Here is an 18,115-nt window from a genome sequence, read left to right on the forward strand (position 1 = left end):
CTTCAAGAGGTTTTATCTTGTAAGAGTCTGAACCAACAAATCCCAGTCTGGGACTTGGCTTTTTCAGCCCCGAGAGAGGCTGTTGGCTTCTACGTCGGCAGATTTGCATTTTTAGTAGCCTGCCAAGGGCACCAGAGCCTGGGATAGTCGTTATCAATCTGCTTATCTGCCGGAAATAAAATAAACACATTTAATGACATCAGTACTGTGGCCCATACAGTAAGGGGGTTTTAACCACGAAAGCCATGGATTCCTGTAAGACCAGCCAGGGAGCATCACAACCTCCCATACATACAGGGATGAGGACAGCATTTAATGTTTTTAAGGCATTTACCCTGTGAAAGAGGGGGCTGTGCAGCCACCCCTCCCTTCCCGGCTTGGCTCCGTAGTAACACATGCTGACTGTCGGCATAAAACCCTCACCACTGAAATTCATTTCATCGCTGCTCATTTCTTGGTGCCTTTCCATGACAGGAAATATCGGACAAAGGCTCACTCACCCTGCTCCTAAATCCCTGTATTGTCCCCAGCAGGGAAGGGAAAGGCAGAACCAGGGCATGCTGAGCTCAGCACAGCAGCATCCTGAGCCTCGGGGTGCCACGAGGTGGAAAAACGGCTGTGACAGAGCTGGCATCAGCTCATTTCAGGCCAGGCTGTGACCCACAAAGAGTGAACAAAAAGTAAAACAGAGAGAAAAATAAATCTCTGATGACTAGGATGAAGCTGAGCCCCCGTTTCTCCTCTGCCACTTCCCTTCTCTCTTGACCTTGCGGTGGATGTGACTCCTGGTATCTCCCTCAGCTTTGGGAGTCCCCATCCTTCCGTCATGCCTTGAACACATCTGCCCCCGCTGGATCACAGCCTTAAAGCCTTGTATGCCCCGTGGCTGCCGCACACGGGCTCCATCACGTCACAGCTCAGGACTGCGGGCAGCAGCAGGGCTGGATTAGCCCCGCACGCATGAACGGGCTGACCCTGCCGGGCGTCAGCGGGATTTACCGCTCCCCATCTCCCAGCTGTGCCTGGCAGCTCACTCTGACCGGAGGCCTGGGGAGGCCAATCCCTGCACACGAGGGCTCCTGGCCGGCGGCATCTATAAAGACCCCCCGGCTGTGCTCTCGGGCGGGTCTGCGGCGCGGGGCCGGCGAGCGCGATGGCACTGCGGGTAAGCGCTGGGGACAGGAGGTGGCACAGCCTGGTCTGTGTGAGGGGTGATGGACAAAGGAAAGCAGCACAGGGAATTGCAGGAAGGGTAGAAATCCTGAAAGATGTAGGGTGATACAATGCTGCTCCTCTGTGTCAGTCTGGTCCAGGCTGTTGCAAAACTGAGCTTCGTGGTGTTCGATAAAGGGCAATAGGATGGATTCTCATCTTGGTTGTACCAGGACTGGTCTGGGGTAATGCTGCCCTAATGGCAGCAACTCTGACTTAGAGGGTTTTAGCTGAGACCAAAACACAACCAATGCAGACTAGACCTGTGTGTGGCCGTCCATCCCCGATGGGACAGCCAGCAGCAAAGAGGGAATGGCTGTTTCCTGTGGATGTGGTGTGTCTCTTGCTGGGGCTGTTGTAATGATGACAAGTTAAGGGTCAAGGCAAGGTGAACTTGGGTGCTACCACCACCACTTGCTGTTTGCAGTCAGAACTCAGTCAGCTCCATCAGCTCTCTGTGTCTCACAGGGACAAACACTGGTGTGGTCAGAGCCTTTGAGTGACCATGTGTGGGTTCCCAAACCTGCCCTCCAAAAGTAGCCAGGTGCGAGGGTATGAGGTTGGCCATCTCCACATCTCAGCTCCTGCCCAAAAGCATGCTTATCCCAAAAATGCATTGGAAATAGGAAGTCATGGCAGAGAAAGAAACAGGGCAGTGAAAGTCCTGAGCTATAGGGAGGGAGAGACAGGCATGGAACTCACAGTGGAGATGCCAAGGCTGGAGAAATTTTGCCAGTGTGAGCAATAAGTTTGGGAGAGTGGGATGCTCAGAAGTGCAAGATAATTAGTGTTAAAAAAAAAGTGGGGTGAAATGGCAAGCGCTTCTTATTAAAATGAGTTATTTAGTAAAACTATGAATTATTCAAAAAAGAACATTTTGAGTTCATTTTATGCAAGTTTAACCTTGGAGTTAGGGAGAGCAGGTGGAAGGGGGGATCAGGCAGGAACTTGTTGGAAGAGTCAGCCATGTAATGCTGGAGTAGCTCAGGCTGGATGCAACTTTACACCTATTCCTCTGCTGCAAAGCATCACAAAGTTTTCTGCTTCAGATTTTGTATTGCTCAGGCACAGAGAGGAGCAGAGAGTCTTTGTGTCTTGACAGCAATGAAGACATTCAGGTTCATCTTTAATTTTTGTTCCCTGATCCCCTCCAGCTCTTTACAAAAGACCTTGGGGACAGCAAATCCCACCTCATTGACTGGATGTCATAGCGACCTTATTTCCTAACAATCTGGAGCCCTTGAGATTATTTAGGAGTGACAAAAATACATAGGCAGAGAACGTGCCTGTGTGGGAAGGGGGGAGAAATAAGAAGAAAATGAGAGGGTGAGAAAGAAACGTAAGGAATGAGTGGGGCAGTGCACCTCTACCGCCTTGTCGTGCTTTACCAGCACCTCCTTGTCTGTAGTTCGAGGCCCTGTACCCAGAGGGAATCTGTCCTGGATGGAGCATCGTGGTCAAGGGTGAGACCAGTTCCAGTTCAAGCATGTAAGGACACACTCTGCTCACAGCTCTCCTGGCTCGTGACAGCCAGCAGCAGCACTCCACAGCTCTCCATCACTTCTTTTTCTCACTGTCTCAGGTTTGAAATCAATTTGCTCTGTGATCCTGGAGACCAAATCGCTCTCCACTTTAACCCCCGCTTCTCCAGCTCCAGAATCATCTGCAACTCATTCCTAGACAGCCAGTGGGGGAAGGAAGAGGTTAACACCACCTTCCCCTTCAAAGCAAAGGAGCCTTTCCAGGTAACCCTGTGTCACCCCACCAGTCTCCTCAGCTGTAACAAGAGTGACCCAGTCAATATTTGGGTTCTCCTCATGGATCTAGTGCTGCCTTTCCTGCCAGCACTATATCCAGCAACATCTCCTCTCTGGCTCTGCCTCCTGTTAGTATCTCTGTTGTATCCTGGTGATTTACACACAGGTTTGGCACACACCTGCAGAGCTCCAGCAATAATTCCTGGATGCTTCATTTGTTTTCAGTTTAGGCTTTGCATTACCACCAGTTTATGTTACCATTAAATGAAAACCCAGTTATTTCCTCCTTTTGCCCAAAATGGGGGGGAGCACTGTGTGTGTGTGTGTGTGTGTGTGTGTGTGTGTCAGCTCTGGCAGGATTTGAAGTGGGTACACTCACTGACATGATGGAACCAAGGTCCAGTGAGGACATGTGGCCACATGAACCTAACACAGTCTCTCTCTCAGGTTGAAATCTACTCCGATCGGGACTATTTCCACATTTTCATCAATGAAAACAAAGTCCTGCAGTACAAGCACCGGCAGAAGAATCTTTCATCCATCACCAAGCTGCAGATTCTCAATGATATTGACATTTCTTCAGTGGAAATCACCAAACGAGATCTTTACTAGAGACCAGAGCAGGGAACTCTCACAAACCATTCCCTCTTAAGCTCCTAATCCAGCCAGGGACCATCTGCTCCCTGATTCCACACACCATCCCCAATCAGGGGGATAGCTGTGCATGTGTCCTCACAGTGGAAGGGATGGTCATTCCCACCACAAGCCACAGCACCCAGCCATGTCACTTACTGTAGCCCAGACCTTCTGCCCCTATGCCGTGGGGTGCACAACAGGCTTTGTAGGTCTGATCATCTTTGCTGTTGGATAGCCTGGGAGATCACCACAGCCCATAAAAATCTGCCTCAAGTAGTCTGGACACCTGAAATTGTGTTTCAAACGGCTCAGAAATTCCATTTGTCCAAGAGTAGGGTGTGAATTAGCACTAGTCCTCAGCTGGCCGCATGGTAAAGGACATAATGGATGTTAGGGGTGGAAAGGGAATTTCTGCCCAGGAGCTGGGTAAGAATTCTACCATATTTGCCAATAAAAGTGACCAAGGAAATCCCTGCTGAGATGTCCCTCCCTGGGCAGGTCAATCACATTATTCATTCCCTGCCAATCTCCAGGCACCTGGCATGAACAAAGGCTGGTGACTGGGCAAGAGGACACAGTGGAGAGTTGCGTGGGTTTGGCACTGGGAAAATACTGCCTTTTTGCTTTGAAGGCTAATAGCAGGTGGTGTTCCCTCGTGGGCAGATCAGTGGGATAAGGTTCATCTTGCCAGGTGTTGCCAGAGATTCCTCTCAAGGATGTTTGCTCAGCCCAAGTCCTACCAGCTCCAGGCTTCCTAGACGGACCCCTTAGAGTGGTGTAGTGGGTCAGAAAAGGACAAGAGCTTAAGGAGACACATAAAAACACATGGTCCCTCTATCATGCACCAGAAAAGTAGCTGGACTCTAAACAAAAGGAACTGAATACATCAGGGTCTAGAAATTATGATATGTTTGGAATGAACAAAGTGCCATTATTCCCTTGGATAGCCTCTGGATTTTCTCTTTGCTCTGCTTTCTTGTTTTCTTTTCTCTCCCTTCTTAGTTGTCTTTCAAAACAGTCCACCTGTCCCTTGCACTCTCTTCTCTTTTCCAACCTCTTCCTTGGAGCACAACATATCTCTGACTCCTCCACCAGGCCACAGCAGGCTAAAAGATGTTATTTTTACTTTGTTTTAATTACACGCATCATAAACAGCATAATGTCACAGTGTTAAATCTGAACAGGAACTTATTCCAAAAATGCAATTACAACTGCCCCCAAATCACTCTTTTGCTTCTCAGACATAAGACAGACCACATTCCTGATGCAAAAGGAATGATCCTGCCTTGCCTGTCCTTTCCATTGAGGAGAAATCACTTTGTAAGAAGTCAGCCCTGATCCATCCTTGCCTTAGGGTGAGATCTGGGCTTTGCTCCAGCCTTTTCTCAATGCTCAAATTGGCCATTCCCAACTCTTCCTTCTATTTATACTTTCAAGGACTTGTGAGGAAGAGGTGGCTGCAGCAAACCCCAACACGTGATGCCACAAAGTCGACATTTATGAATCTGTTCAAAAGCTTATAATGTTTTTCCAGACTATAAAAGAACACTAACTGAAAACCACCCTGTTCTTGTGGCAAAGAGCTCAATGGGAACACAATATGGTAACAAATGGTGCCTTTACCCTAAAGAACAGAAAATATGCTTTGGAAATGGCAGTGGTCTTGATTGAAAGTCAGGAAAATTGGGGATGGTGAGACTTCCTCTGGCCTGGAATAAATTTGTCACCAATGGGACAAGAGGGTCGACTCAAATTCTGGTTGTCTGTTTGTTCAACAAACTGCTCTCATGGCCATCCCTCAGTAAAACAGGCACAAACTCAGACAAAATCCCAAGACATGGGATCTCTGTGTCATCCATCTGATAATGCTGAGCAGCATTTGAAAGAAATCACTTTTTTTTTTTTGGTGCTTATTTGGGGGCTGATAGACATAGATAATTTTTCATGAAGGAAAAGTGATGAAATGATTTATAAGGGTAATGCTTTGTACTTACATGGCCATCAACTCCATCTATAGCCACTGCTGCAGAAACACCCCACAATTCCATTGTTCTCCAGAAGTGAGCATAAAGGACCACAGAAAAACAGGGTAAAAAACATTTCAAGTACAAACAAATAAAGAGATGTCACAAAAATCAGGCAGAGACAGAGATTATGCCCTGGCTCCTGGACACATTCCCTCCAGCTCCTGCCAGCGGGTGATCTCACTGCATTGCCATCTGCACTGAGAGAGCCCCATCCCTCCTGACACATCCACAGCTCTGCTGCCTTCAGGGTGTTGTCTGCTGCTTCCTCCAGCCAAAACACAGCCAAGGGTGAAGGGGACTGCAGAGCAAGAGAGGTCTGGGAATCTACTGAGCATTGCTGGGAGGAAAACTTCAGGGCTGGCTGTTTATAGCTGTTTTGCACAGCTTTATGGGGAAAGAGATTACCTCCAAGTCTGTGCCCCTCATCTGCCCCTTAAGGAGAAGCTCCAGAAAAAAAATTAATCCCTGTAATTGTGATGGTCAGTTTAACTCTCAGGATCAGGGCTGGCACACCAGACTTCCACAGAAGCATCTTATGCTGGTATTGAGGGGATCAAATGGAACAAATCAATTCTTCATCTGAATTTCAACCAGTCTTCCTGTTCATGACCCAGGGTTTGAAACTGAGGAGGGAACTGATGGAGACAAATTCTTGTCCAGGGGTATTTTTGAAGAGCTGGAAGCCTTTTCAAGGGGAAGAGCTGCAGCTGCTGGGGGTGCAGCTCTGGAGGGTTCCACCAGGGTTTCACTGCCCAAAGTCAAGGTCAAGCTCAATATTTTTGCTGTGGCCAAATGCTGCATAAGAGCCCTCTGCAATGTTCTAGAGAGAGCAGTTGCTGCAGGATGGAATAGGGACTGTCCTAGTCAGGATTTGCAGATAAAGCAGCAGTTGCTGCCCATAGAGCTTACAGGAGGGATACCTGAGAAAGAGAAATGCCCCTCAGGAGGCAAAGTCAACAGAGGTGGTGACCTCCCACTGATTCTCCTCATTTGGGCTGGATCTGCAGAGCTCAGAAATGCTCTGATGTGTCTCCAGATCAAGGAGGGGAAAGTCAGGCTCATAATCCTTCGTGCTTGAGCTGCGCCAGGACTCCCAGGGCCAAGGTCCCCTCTGGCAGTGTCATGGATCTCCTGTGGAGCATCTGCTGCTGCACGATCAGAGCCACCCCTTGGTGTCCCTGACACCACTGGCAATCATCCCACCCCCCAGCAAACACCAGCAAATTCCTCACAGGCTGGTGAGCAAACAGCTCCCACATCAGCCACGGTCACATCTCCTCAGCAGAGCAGCAGCCTGGGGACATCGGGCTGACACCATCCCTGCCAGCCTGAGCAAGGGACAATTGCATATCAGACACTGGGTCCTGCCTTGAGTTAGGAAAGGCAGTGGGGGAAAGGGTGAGGACTTGTTGTCAATGCAGTGAGAAGACTTCTAGGAAAGCTCAAAAAAAGAGGAAGTCACACAGGTTGCACGTGCCCCATGCTCACTTTGAGACTTAATATTTTTTTTTTTACATGACCATCCCTGTCACGTAAAAAAGCCCAAACTTACCAAATTTGATGCTGGGGGCTTAGCTACTTACAGCTAGATGACAGCTCTGGTGAAGAAATGCAGGAGGAGGGCAGTTGTTAACCATTTAACTAACAATTCCCTTTCTCCTCCCATTTCGATGACCCCAGGAGCATCTCCTGAGGGACAACAGTTGGGCTGCAGCAGAGATCTTCTCCTCTCCACTAATAACAAGCAGCTGTGTCACTGTGCAGCTCAGTGATCCTGGTCCCCTATCTATGGCATCTCTAATTTCCCACATCCCCCAAGGCCTCTGGTTTTCTAGCAGTTGTTACAGAAACACCTGCTGGAAATGCAGACCTTATCAGCAAGGACTTTCTTCCTCCTGTCTCTGAGCACTTATCTAAGAGGCTGCTTATTCAACACCGTGGGCTGTCAAACTTCTTAAATGCTCAGGAGTCACAGGTGTTTGCTGACAGGACCAAGGAACACAGAGGGAAAATGTTCAGCCTTTTTCTGAAACATACAAGGAAAGCTAAAAAAAAAAAAAAAAAAAAAAAAAAAAAGAGGAAAAGAGCAGTAGCTCTCAGTTCTGGCTGGGAAGAGGCATTTCTGAGGCACCAGGCAGCCCCAGATTGCAGCTAGAAAAGAGTCTCTGCTGGAAAGCAGAGGGGTGGTTCTATTATTGCAGTTAAAGAGAGGTTTATAAAGCCATTCTAACTCACAGCATCTCCATCCAGAGCGAGCTCAGACACAGAAGCACACCTCCCAACCCTGATCTTGCATACATGGTGGCAGGTACCAGCTGCAGACATGAAAAGCTGGAGAGGGATTATTTTCTGAAAGAAAGGATCTGCTCTAGAGGTTGGAGAATTGGAAGCTAATGGTATCAGTTTTTTTGGCAGCTGAGTTATTGTGCATCCTCTGCTGCCTGAGGAAAAAGTGACAGAAATTAGCCTGATGCCCAAATTTGCTGGCCCTTCAGTCCCACAGTCAGTTCAAGACTCTCTTGCCAAAGCTAGGTGCAATTTATCATGTTATTCCTTCAAGCTACATGAACATCACTAGCCAAATCTCTGAATTTACCAGAGCACAAGGCAGCAGCCTATGGAGATCAGGATGTTTTCTCTGCACCATCACACCATTGTAAGGCTGTTTGGGTCTTACAAAGCACTTCTAAATCACAAGGATCCAAGTAAACTGCATAAAGAACTATCATAACACCCTCGTGCAGGTGAGGGAACCAAGGCAAGAAAGGAGAGCAGAAAAGGAAGAAGGGAACCAAGTGCTTTTAGCTCCAGCCTGATGTTCTTACCCTGCAGCTCATGGCCTGGCCATGGGTAGGTTGGGCTGGGACTTTTAGTGATCTATCAGGTGTTGGCCCAAGCCTTAATGAGCCAACGAGCTCCATGCTGGACCCCTTCATAGCTCAGGATACACAGCTGAGCCAGCCCCTTGTCTTCAGTGAGGGACCAGGGCTGCAGAGCAGCTCATTAGCCCAAGGAGTTTCTGTGCATCTCTACACACTGTACACACTGTGCTCACAGACTCTAATCAACTGTTTTCTGGTTTTGTTCATGCTCCAGCCCGCACAACAACCAAAGAACTGCCAACATCCCTTCATTTTCCTCCCCTTCCTTGATACATCCCCTTTCCAAAGAAAGACTTGGCAACTTCTGCGTGACCTAAGGCGCAAAAATCTTGCTGGTTTCAAAAATGGGGAGTAGAACTGAAATGCAGCTATTTCACCTTGTAACCTCCTCTGCCTTTGTGCCGAACTGCAGCTATTGTCAGCTTTCATTTCCTGAAGTTGCTGTGTGCTGTGAACACACACTGGAAACAGAAAGGCAGAAGCGGTCAGTGGTGATGAGAGGGCACTGATTGTACTTCCAGTAAATTGCCCGAGCCTTTCCACATGAGTCACTGCACAGACAGAGGTGAGGCATTAGAGAGAAGTTTACAGCTGAACCTGACAGAGTTTAACAACCCCTCAAAGCCTCTCCCTGCCTGCTTTTCTATAACTTTAGTTGTGGTGATTCCTTCTAAGTGGCTGCTGAAGGTAAATAACTCGCAGATTATCTTATACTGCCTCAGAGCATTCAGAGCCAGGATCACATCTCTCCCTGACTCCCAGCTTATTCACTCTTGAATCCAGAGAGCACAAATCCTAAGGATTTACTGATTAGAAATAAAAAATACAGGAAAGCTTATTTTTAAACACATAACACTTGATTGATCATCAAGCCCTTGTTGCAAAATGTGCTCAAGTTCTAATCCTTATTGCAACCTGATCCCAGGGGTATCTGTTTTGTGACAGCTACTGGCAAAGTGTCACCTCAGCTGAAAGCAAAATTAGCTTGCTCAGAAAGACAAACTCCCTTCTATTGTATTCTCTAAAATCTCTATCTCCTCCCTCATGTTCACCAATCTGGACCCTGAGAGCATTTTTTTCTCAGACCCTTTCCTTCCTGCCTCCCCGTGTTTCCCTGCTGCAAGCCTCTGCAGCTGGGAAAAGGCAAACAGTGGCAAATTTAAAGCCTTTGTCAGATTTCCCCCAGATGGCAATCAGCTGATGGAACCCAGAAAGCTTTGTCATCTAAAAAGCCCTTTATTAGCCTGTTGCACGTGGGTATGGAGCACCAGGGAAGGAATATTGAAATGCAAGTCTGGCAGTGTGCAGGTAGAAGGATGGAGGGAGGACTGGCTGCCTTAGCAGACCCTGCTCTTAATGCTGTTTTATCTGCCTCTCTTCTTGGTAGTATCAGTGGCAAACTGTTAAGAGCATTGAAGACATAACAGGATGAAATGGAGCCCCACAAATCTGGTGGTTTCACCAGATTTCCTCAATTACCAAAATCTGTTTAACGCGGGCTCTGCTTTCTGTCTGGTTCTAATTATTTCTCCCTGTGGCTGGTGGTGACTGTATTGGTGAAGAGAGCAAGAACCACCACACAAAACACGAACACGGAGGAAGTCCCACTATTGCTTCATCTGATCCTGGATCACAGCTCCAGGGAGAGAAGGGCTGCATACAGCCAGTGTTAGACAGTTGCTTTGCATGTCAGCTGCCACCCCTGTCAAGTTCTGGCTTCTCTTAACTTCTCAAAGGCTTGACTTGAGTGCTCAGTATCACTTCAAAATCTTGTCTGTAAGTTTGTGCAATGATTTAGGGATCCACAGCACTGATTTCTCCTTAAAAAAAACCCATTTATTATGCAGTACCTCTCCATTTAGGGCTCTCCTTTTATTGAGACAGGGTCAAGTTCATCTGATGTGGTCCTGGGCTTAACCAGGGGTTCTGCAGGATCACGTTCAGCCCTGCATTCCCAGGCTGCTACTTGCCAAAAGCAAAGATATCTGAAAGACAGATTTTTCTATCACTCCAATGTCAAAATGGTGTTTTGTTTCATTGTTCTTGAGGGAGTGAACATGGTATCAGACAAATTCTTCTGTGCAAAATTATCTCTTTATTTCAGCCACTACATTTCCAGAGCACTCAATCTAAAAGGCTTCCAATAAAAAGGACAGAAGATATGGAATTTGGCACATATCTGTTTATGAAAACAGACCAGTGAATATTCCCAGATATAAAAATGCACACATTCTCCATTTAAAATCCTCCAAAGGACGCTTGAGATAGTTTAAATGTTTCATTCTTTGATTGAGAGAGAAGACTAGTGGGAGAAGAAAGATTTTCACTCTCATGGAAGTAATTACAAACAACAAACATCAATTCCCAGATGTTTTTTATTTGCTTCGCTATTTTATTTTCAAAGAATCTGAAGTGCACTTGGCATCTTCTTTGTATTGCCTTTGATTGTGTGCAGCGCTGGCCTCTTATCTCCTCCTGGATTCACAGCCGCATCAAAGCGCTGACATTCGCAAATGCCACGCCAGAACTGTGATGAGGACCTGGACCACGGGGCCAGAAATAGCTCATGTTCCCCCCAAAACTGAGGTGCTGGAGGAGCGATGGCACGGGGACGGGGCAGTCACCAGCAGAGGGAGCAGCAAAGCCGGCTCAGAGATCCCCAGACCGATGGGACTCAGGATTTGGGAGAGTTTTATCGCTGGGTTAGAGATTTGTAAGAAAACGTCCCAGGGAAAAAAATAGACACTTTTTTTTTGTCCAATGAGAGCTAGGAAAAGGTGATGCTGTTTCTCTCGTGTAATGGGAACACAGACAGAGACAGACAGGTTTCAGTGTTGCTCCTGTTTATATCAGCATTGGAAATGCTCACACACCGTGTCCCAGGCTGCAGCGGCAGCAGGGACCTGGGAGGGGAAAGGAGTACAGGGCAGCACAGGGGCAGATGTGAGGGCTGGAGGAGTCTCCCTTATCACTCCCATCTCCATTCCATCAGTCAAAAGGTGTGAGAGGCAGAAGAGCTAAGGGGCAATGAAAGAGGGTTTTGTCCAGTGCTTTCCAAGGGCAGTCCAAACAGCACCTCCCAGCAAAATCAAGTGGGAAACTCACCGGTACCAGTGTTCCCCCCTTGACATCGAGCTGGGTTGTGCTCCCAGCTCACCTAACCCAAGCAGCACCATGGCAGTCCATCCTGGCAACAACAATCCAGCCACTGCTTGACTGAGACAAGCCCTAATTTTGTTTAATCTCTGTGAAGTGAGCAGACTCCACCCCACCTATCTTCTGGGTGAGCACAGAGGGAGAAAGCAGCTATATACTCAAAACAGGCCTTTACATGAAGCTGTGACAGCTGAGACACATCAGGCATGTCAAGATATGCACTGGAAGAAAGCTAAGAAAGCGAAGTGCCCTTTGGTTGGGTGTCAGACACCACACAGGGGTCAAGGATGCAGATGCAACACACAGGGGTGTGCATTCCCCAAATCCTGGCAGGGAGTTTGGGTACTGTCCCCCTATTGCTCAGCAGGCAGAAAAGTTTGAGTGGGGAGGGCCCATGAGCAGCTGTAAGTAGATGCACAACCATGGGATTTGCTCCACCTTCACACTCTCAAGGTCCAGCGTAAACTGGAAAAGCATCAGAGTTTCCTGAAATTACCCCCATTCTTGGGCATGGGGCAGGCAGAGCATCACTGCAGCCATGTGATGCCCAGCTCCTGCTGCAGGGGGAGTGAGGAGGTTGTGCTGAGACAGCGAGGCTAAATTTACGCTGCCCTGGGACTCTGACGTGCAGTGGGCAGAGCAGGTTTGGGCGCGTGAGAAATGTGAGGGTTTTTGAGATTCTGGCAAAGCCCCAAAGTGGCTGACTCACTCCTCCTCTCAGGTCAGTTATTCACAGCTGTAACTCCGGTGAGACCAGTGGGTTATTTCTGATGCACATCGCTGTTTGATCACAGCCCAGCCTGTTACCCTTGCTGGTGAAGGATGGCTCCTGTCTCCAGTGGGCTTTATTTAGCTTCCGCTTCAAAGCTATTCTGTAAGAGGCAAACAAATGTGAAAAGGGTACAGCATTTCGTTTTGTTGGAGACTCCCCATCTTGAGTTATCTGGTGACTTTGAACTTGTTAGAATCAATGAACTCGTTATAATCAATGCCCTGTCCTCTCTATCAGCTGTACACATCATACAGACTCGTCATTTGCTGTTAGAGATGACTTGGCACTTGTGAGTTGTGTCAATGGATGCAATAGCAGATTCATTCTAATTATATCGAACCATTGATCAACTTAGTAATCTAGTCTTTAAGTTGTAAAGGTTCCTTAGCAGTAAATCATGAGGGTTACAAATAAAGTGCTTGGGGAAGAAAAAGAAGTTAACTGTATTTATTAACTTGACAATTTGGAGGGTGACTACCTGAACAGAACAAGCCCTGGCACATTTCTGCATTCTCTTCTCTTGTATTCTGTTAATACCCTACTAAAAATATTGACTTAAACACCTCCATTCTTTGTTTTCTGTGTATAAGGGCTGTAGGGAGGCTGGCAGAGGCTGGCAAGGGCTCGAGTGCATGGAGCTTTCCAATTGCTAGCTCCAACCATGGCCTGTGTAGTTGCCTGTTTGTCACAGATCTATTTGCTTGTGGAGCAGCTGTGAAATGGCAGCAGCTTTTAGGTGTTCATGAGAGTATCTGTGCATTTCACTGCATGGAATAATGTGTACCTTGCGCTCTGAAATTAGTTTGTAGAAGTTGTTTGTCTCTGAAGACCTATAAATACACATACATAAAACTATAAGGGAATGAGCAGTCACATACTTAAAGCAAATTAATTCTCATGCAGAAGAGTTTTATATGCTGATCACATTTCCCTGCCCCCGAAATGTGTTTCCACTGCTGATCTTTCTTTCATTTCACGTAAGGCTGACCAAAAATATTTACTTTATTCTTTCACACACATGGACTAAAATGGATTGGGAATTTCCCAGTGAAATCAAGGGCATTCACCATTCAGTGACAAACAGCTTCCACTTGGGCTGTATTTGTTACCTTGCTCTCGCTCAGAGAAGGCAAAGAAAGAGAATAAAAATTAAACACCTCGAGCAGAGGTATCTCTACTTGCTCTCACCAAGCATCTTCCCCTGTGGTTCACTGTATCCTCTGAGCAGCCCCAGTCAAAAGCTTCATCTTACAAAGCAGCCTTGCCCCTCAACCAAGCCCTTCCACTTTTCAAGTGTTTCTTTCCATGACCCACTCTTCCCATTCCTTCAGTTCAATGGAAAAGACCAAAGATTGGGTTCCTTTGGGAGGACTTCTCGCTCGGGTGGGGTTAACCTTTGGTGTGCCAGGCTCTGCCAGAGCCAGGAGGGTGGGTGATGTTAGAGCAGAAGTGAAGCGCCCAGGTCCCTCCCTGCCCTGCTGCAGCTGAGCCCAGGGACCTCAGGAGAGGAGGAGAAGGGGAACATCGAGAATAGTCCACGACTGGACCAGTCCTGCCCCGTCCATGCCCGGTGCCTGCCCGGCCCTGACGGAGCTGTCCCTTCAGCACCACGGCCGGGCCGGGCGGGCTCTTGGCGCCTGGCGGGAGCGGAGGCTGGCACGGTTCGGTTCGGCTCAGCTCAGTCTACCTCGGCCCGGCTTGGGCAAGAACTAGGCTTGGCTGAGCCTATCCTGGCTCGGCTCGGCCCAGTTTAGCTAGGCTCGGGCAGGGGCTCAGTCTATCCCAGGCTGCCCCAGCCAGCGCTCCCGGCGGAGGGTCGGGGGGCTCCTCTGCAGTGCAGGGCAGGATTGAGGGAAGGGGTGTGTGGAGCGGTGCGAAGGGGTGCGGAGGCTGAGCCGCCCCTCCGTGTGCGGGGAGGGGTCGGGGAGTGGAAAGCGGGCGCGGACACGCAGAGCTGTGGGAGTGGGTTGGAGGTGGAGGTGAGGAGCGGGGGAGGTGGATGCTCAGGGTGCCTGCAGGTGTGCGGGGCACCTGTAGGAAGGTGCGTGCAGCCGAGTGCGTGCAGGGGGGGTGTGCACAGTGTGTGTGTGCGGGTCTACAGACCTGCGTGTGCGCTGGAGGGGGTGTGTGGAGTCCGTCGGGGGTCCGTGTGTGTGTGCGCGTGGGTCGCAGGACAGGGCTGTGCGTGCATGCGGGGCTGTGTGCGGGGCTGTGTGAGGGGCTGTGTGCGTGTGTGCGGGGTGCAGCGTGTGCGGGGCTGTCGTGCGTGTGCGGGGCTGTTGTGCGTGTGCGGGGCTGTGTGAGTGTGCGGGACTGTGTGAGTGTGCGGGGTGTGCACCGTGTGCGGGGCTGTGTGAGTGTGCGGGGTGTGCACCGTGTGCGCGGCGCGGGGTGGTTGCCGGGTTGGCGGTGCGGTGGGTGCGGTGGGTGCGTGGGTGCGAGCACGCGCGTGTGGCAGCGGGTCGGGCGCTGCTGCCGCGCACACGGACACGCGGACACACGGACACGCTCGCACACACACACGCACGGCAGAGCTGCCGGCGGGAGGAGCCCGGGCCGGCGCTGCCCGCCGTCCGCCCGGTGAGTGCCGCCGCGCCGCGGGAGAGCCGGGGAACCGGGGGGGACCGGGGGTTTGGGGCCAGCCCGGGGTCCGGCAGCGCGACCGCGGGACACGCAACTTTCCCGGGAGGGAGCGGGGGAAGTGGCGGCGGACCGAGAATGGGGCTGTTCTCCGGGATACGGGGGGTCGGGGCGCCTTCCCGGTTCTCCCACCGGAGGCGCCGTCTCGCCGCGGTCGAACACGGGGCTCCCGCCGGGCTCGGGGCTCCCTCCGGCCCCGCCGCCGCTGCCCGGACCGCTGTCGGTGCCGGTGCCGCTGCCCAGCCCTCCCGCCCCGCGCTACGGTCGCTTCTCAAGTAAGTTGCGGGTAAGCAATTGCTGGTCCGGCAGGTCCTCGCGAAGGGCGATCGCTGCCCCGAGTGCCCGCTCATCCCTTCTCTCCGCACCCTCTCTTGCAGGCAGGGCTGGTCCCAGCTCGCCATGCCCGGAGCGCTGGGAGCAGCGCGGCAGGCTCTGCCCCGTTAGCCTGGGGCGCCCGGGGGGCCTCAGCCATGGATTCGTCCCCCCCTATCCCCGGGGCCCCCCCTGGACTTCTGCAGGTCTGGCAGGAGGAGAATCAGACCCAAGGCGGGCTCTGGAATGGGAGCCAGGAGCTGGGGTGGGAAGAGTTGGAGAAGATGCTCTTCCTCTTCGCGAGGGAGCCCGTCACCATCAGCCTCACAGTGATGTACCTGGTGTCCTTCGTGGTGGGATTCGTGGGCAACATCATGTCCATCAGGGTGCTGACTCGCAAGCGCCGGAGTCGGGTGTCCAGCCTGAGTGCCACCCGCAGCCTCCTCATCAACCTGGCGGTGTGTGACCTCATGGTGGTGTGCATCTGCATGCCCATCACCGTGGGCAACCTCATCTACAAAGCCTGGGTGTACGGGGACTTCCTCTGCCGGGCAGTGCCCTTCATCCAGGCTGTTTCTGTCTCTGCCAGCGTCCTCAGCCTGACGGTGATCAGTGTGAACCGGTACTACAGCGTGCACAACCCTCTCAACGCCCGCTCTTTCTTCACCCAGAAGAGGATCCTCAGCACCATCCTGGTGGTGTGGTTGTTGTCCTCAGGGATATGCATGCCCCTCATCTTCATGAACAAGCGGGATGAGATTGGGGTGGTGGAGGGCTTGCCCCTGGTGTTTTCCATCTGCAGGGAGATCTGGCCTCAGGAGAGGCTCAAGCAAGCCTACAACTTTCTGCTCTTCTGTGCCCTCTACTGCCTGCCAGTCCTGTTCAACATGGCCATCTGCTTCCTCACGGTGCGCCGGCTGTGGAGCCGCGGCAGCCAGCTGAAGGAGAGCACCGCCCTGAACCGATCCCTGCCGGCCTCCAGGCTGAAGGTCCGCAGGAAGGTCGCGCAGATGGTGGTGGCCCTGGTCCTGCTGTTCGCCATCTCCTGGCTGCCCGTCTACCTGATGGACATCTGGATTGATTTCAACATCCCCAAGTCTTTGCAGGATGTGACTCCTTCTCCTTGGATCCTGCAGCTCAGACCTTTTGCCCAGTGGCTTGGCCTCACCAATTCCAGCCTCAACCCCATATGCTATTGCTTTGTTGGGAACCTCTACAGATCAGCCAAGGAAATGAAGAGCAAATACCACCAAAGAATGGTCTCTCTCTTTAACTTCTCTCTGTCTGAAGGGGCAACTCCTTCCTCAGTCCCAGAGCTGCTCTCTTACCCGAGTTCAGTGGAGCCAGCAAGGAAAGGACCCACCACTACCCCTACCCTGGGCAGGAGATGTCAGGGAGGTCATGGCCATAAGAACAAGTGTGGACAGTTGAACTCCTGCCAGCATCCACCTCTGAACACTGTCTCCAGTGAGAACACTTCCTTGTAATTCTGCTCAGGAAGTGCCTCTCATACCCTCATCTGCATCTAAGGACTCCAGAGGTCTTTCTGAACCCAGTATTTTAATCATGGAAGAGAACTTGATTCTAATAACTCTCGACACAGGTTCAAAAATACTGTGACAGGGAAAGAAATAGGTAAAGAGAGAAAAAGATGATGTATTTTAACTCAGATCAAATTTTAAGACAAATGATTTTTACTGGGGACAACTGGATGCGTAGCCCGTTGCCCAGTCAACAGTCACATAATTAGATAGATCAAGTTCCCAACGAGTGAGCTCTCCCTGCAGCTCCATCTCTGGGTGCAGAAATGCTGTTTGGATACAGCAACAATTTGACTGCTTGCTGCTGCTCACCCTTGATGATGAAGAGCAGCGATAAGAGGCACTCTCTGCTCCAAATCCATCAGTTGTAGTTGCAAGCAGTGAAGAAAAGCTGGAAACAGCATCATAAAAAGTAATATAAATGGAGAATTTCACACACTTTACCACTTGAGATTTCATTGTCTGGTCGTATTGTTTCACTCCTCCATGCAAATAAATTCTCCTTATGTGAAGAGACAGTGCTAGAAGTACTAAAGAAACCATCACCACTCCACATTTGGGAATTCAGAAGGGATAATGTGGCTTCAGAGGTGATTTAGGAAATGCAATGGGAAAATATTTTTGGGCATCAGCTCTCTTTCTTACAGTTCCTGTGTGTGGAGTGGAAAGAACTGGGCATCTATTAACATGATTTGCACTTGAAAAACCAGCCTCATTCGGCTGTGTCTGTACCAAACAAAGTCAATGGCATGTGAAAATAAAAATAGAAAGTGGTTTATAGCTAATAAAATCAGAAACAACTAATGCAATGCTATTTGTCTGGGAAGGAACAAATCAAAGTGCTTGCTTTTCCTGAGGATCACAAGTAGGTGAAAACCTATTTCTTCCCTCATCTCCTTTAAAGGAGGCTTTGATAAATAAATTGTGTATTTTTATTATGTTAGCATCGAAAGGCTCCAGGAAAGCTTGAGCATTCTGTTGTGCTGAGCACTGGATCTGTATTCATAAAGAAAGGAGACCTTTCTCCCCAAGATCTAAGTGAGAACACGTCAGACCAGGCAACAGGTAGGAGGAAAAAAGGAACAAAAGAGCCAAAAGGCTGGAATGAAACTACAGATGAGCCCCTTCCCTATGCCTGGCCAATGCCAGATGTGAGGGGACGTGCATCATCTCCTGGTGC

General features: G+C 50.0%; 2 protein-coding genes across 2 annotated transcripts; both read left to right on the forward strand.

The window, feature by feature from the left end:
• The first annotated feature begins 1,153 nt into the window (after positions 1–1,153).
• Positions 1,154–3,581, forward strand: GRIFIN (galectin-related inter-fiber protein). The gene is made up of 4 exons (XM_027683453.1): positions 1,154–1,165; positions 2,621–2,700; positions 2,795–2,957; positions 3,417–3,581. Exons 1-4 carry the CDS (start codon positions 1,154–1,156, stop codon positions 3,579–3,581), a joined length of 420 nt encoding a protein of 139 aa, XP_027539254.1.
• An 11,675-nt stretch (positions 3,582–15,256) lies between these two features.
• Positions 15,257–17,754, forward strand: LOC113967821 (galanin receptor type 1-like). The gene has a single exon (XM_027683757.1). It carries the CDS (start codon positions 15,553–15,555, stop codon positions 16,879–16,881), a length of 1,329 nt encoding a protein of 442 aa, XP_027539558.1. The 5' UTR covers positions 15,257–15,552; the 3' UTR covers positions 16,882–17,754.
• Positions 17,755–18,115: the final 361 nt, after the last annotated feature.

Source organism: Neopelma chrysocephalum, unplaced genomic scaffold (genome assembly GCF_003984885.1).
Source record: "Neopelma chrysocephalum unplaced genomic scaffold, ASM398488v2 Primary Assembly neopelma1_65, whole genome shotgun sequence".
NCBI lineage: Eukaryota > Metazoa > Chordata > Aves > Passeriformes > Pipridae > Neopelma > Neopelma chrysocephalum.

Bases quoted from the DNA above. Each gene is read 5' to 3' on its own strand.
- LOC113967821 (XM_027683757.1), top strand. From the start codon at position 15,553: ATGGATTCGTCCCCCCCTATCCCCGGGGCCCCCCCTGGACTTCTGCAG.
- GRIFIN (XM_027683453.1), top strand. The intron at 2,701-2,794 runs GTAAGGACACAC...TCACTGTCTCAG, and splicing joins ACCAGTTCCAGTTCAAGCAT to GTTTGAAATCAATTTGCTCT. The intron at 2,958-3,416 runs GTAACCCTGTGT...TCTCTCTCTCAG, and splicing joins AAGCAAAGGAGCCTTTCCAG to GTTGAAATCTACTCCGATCG.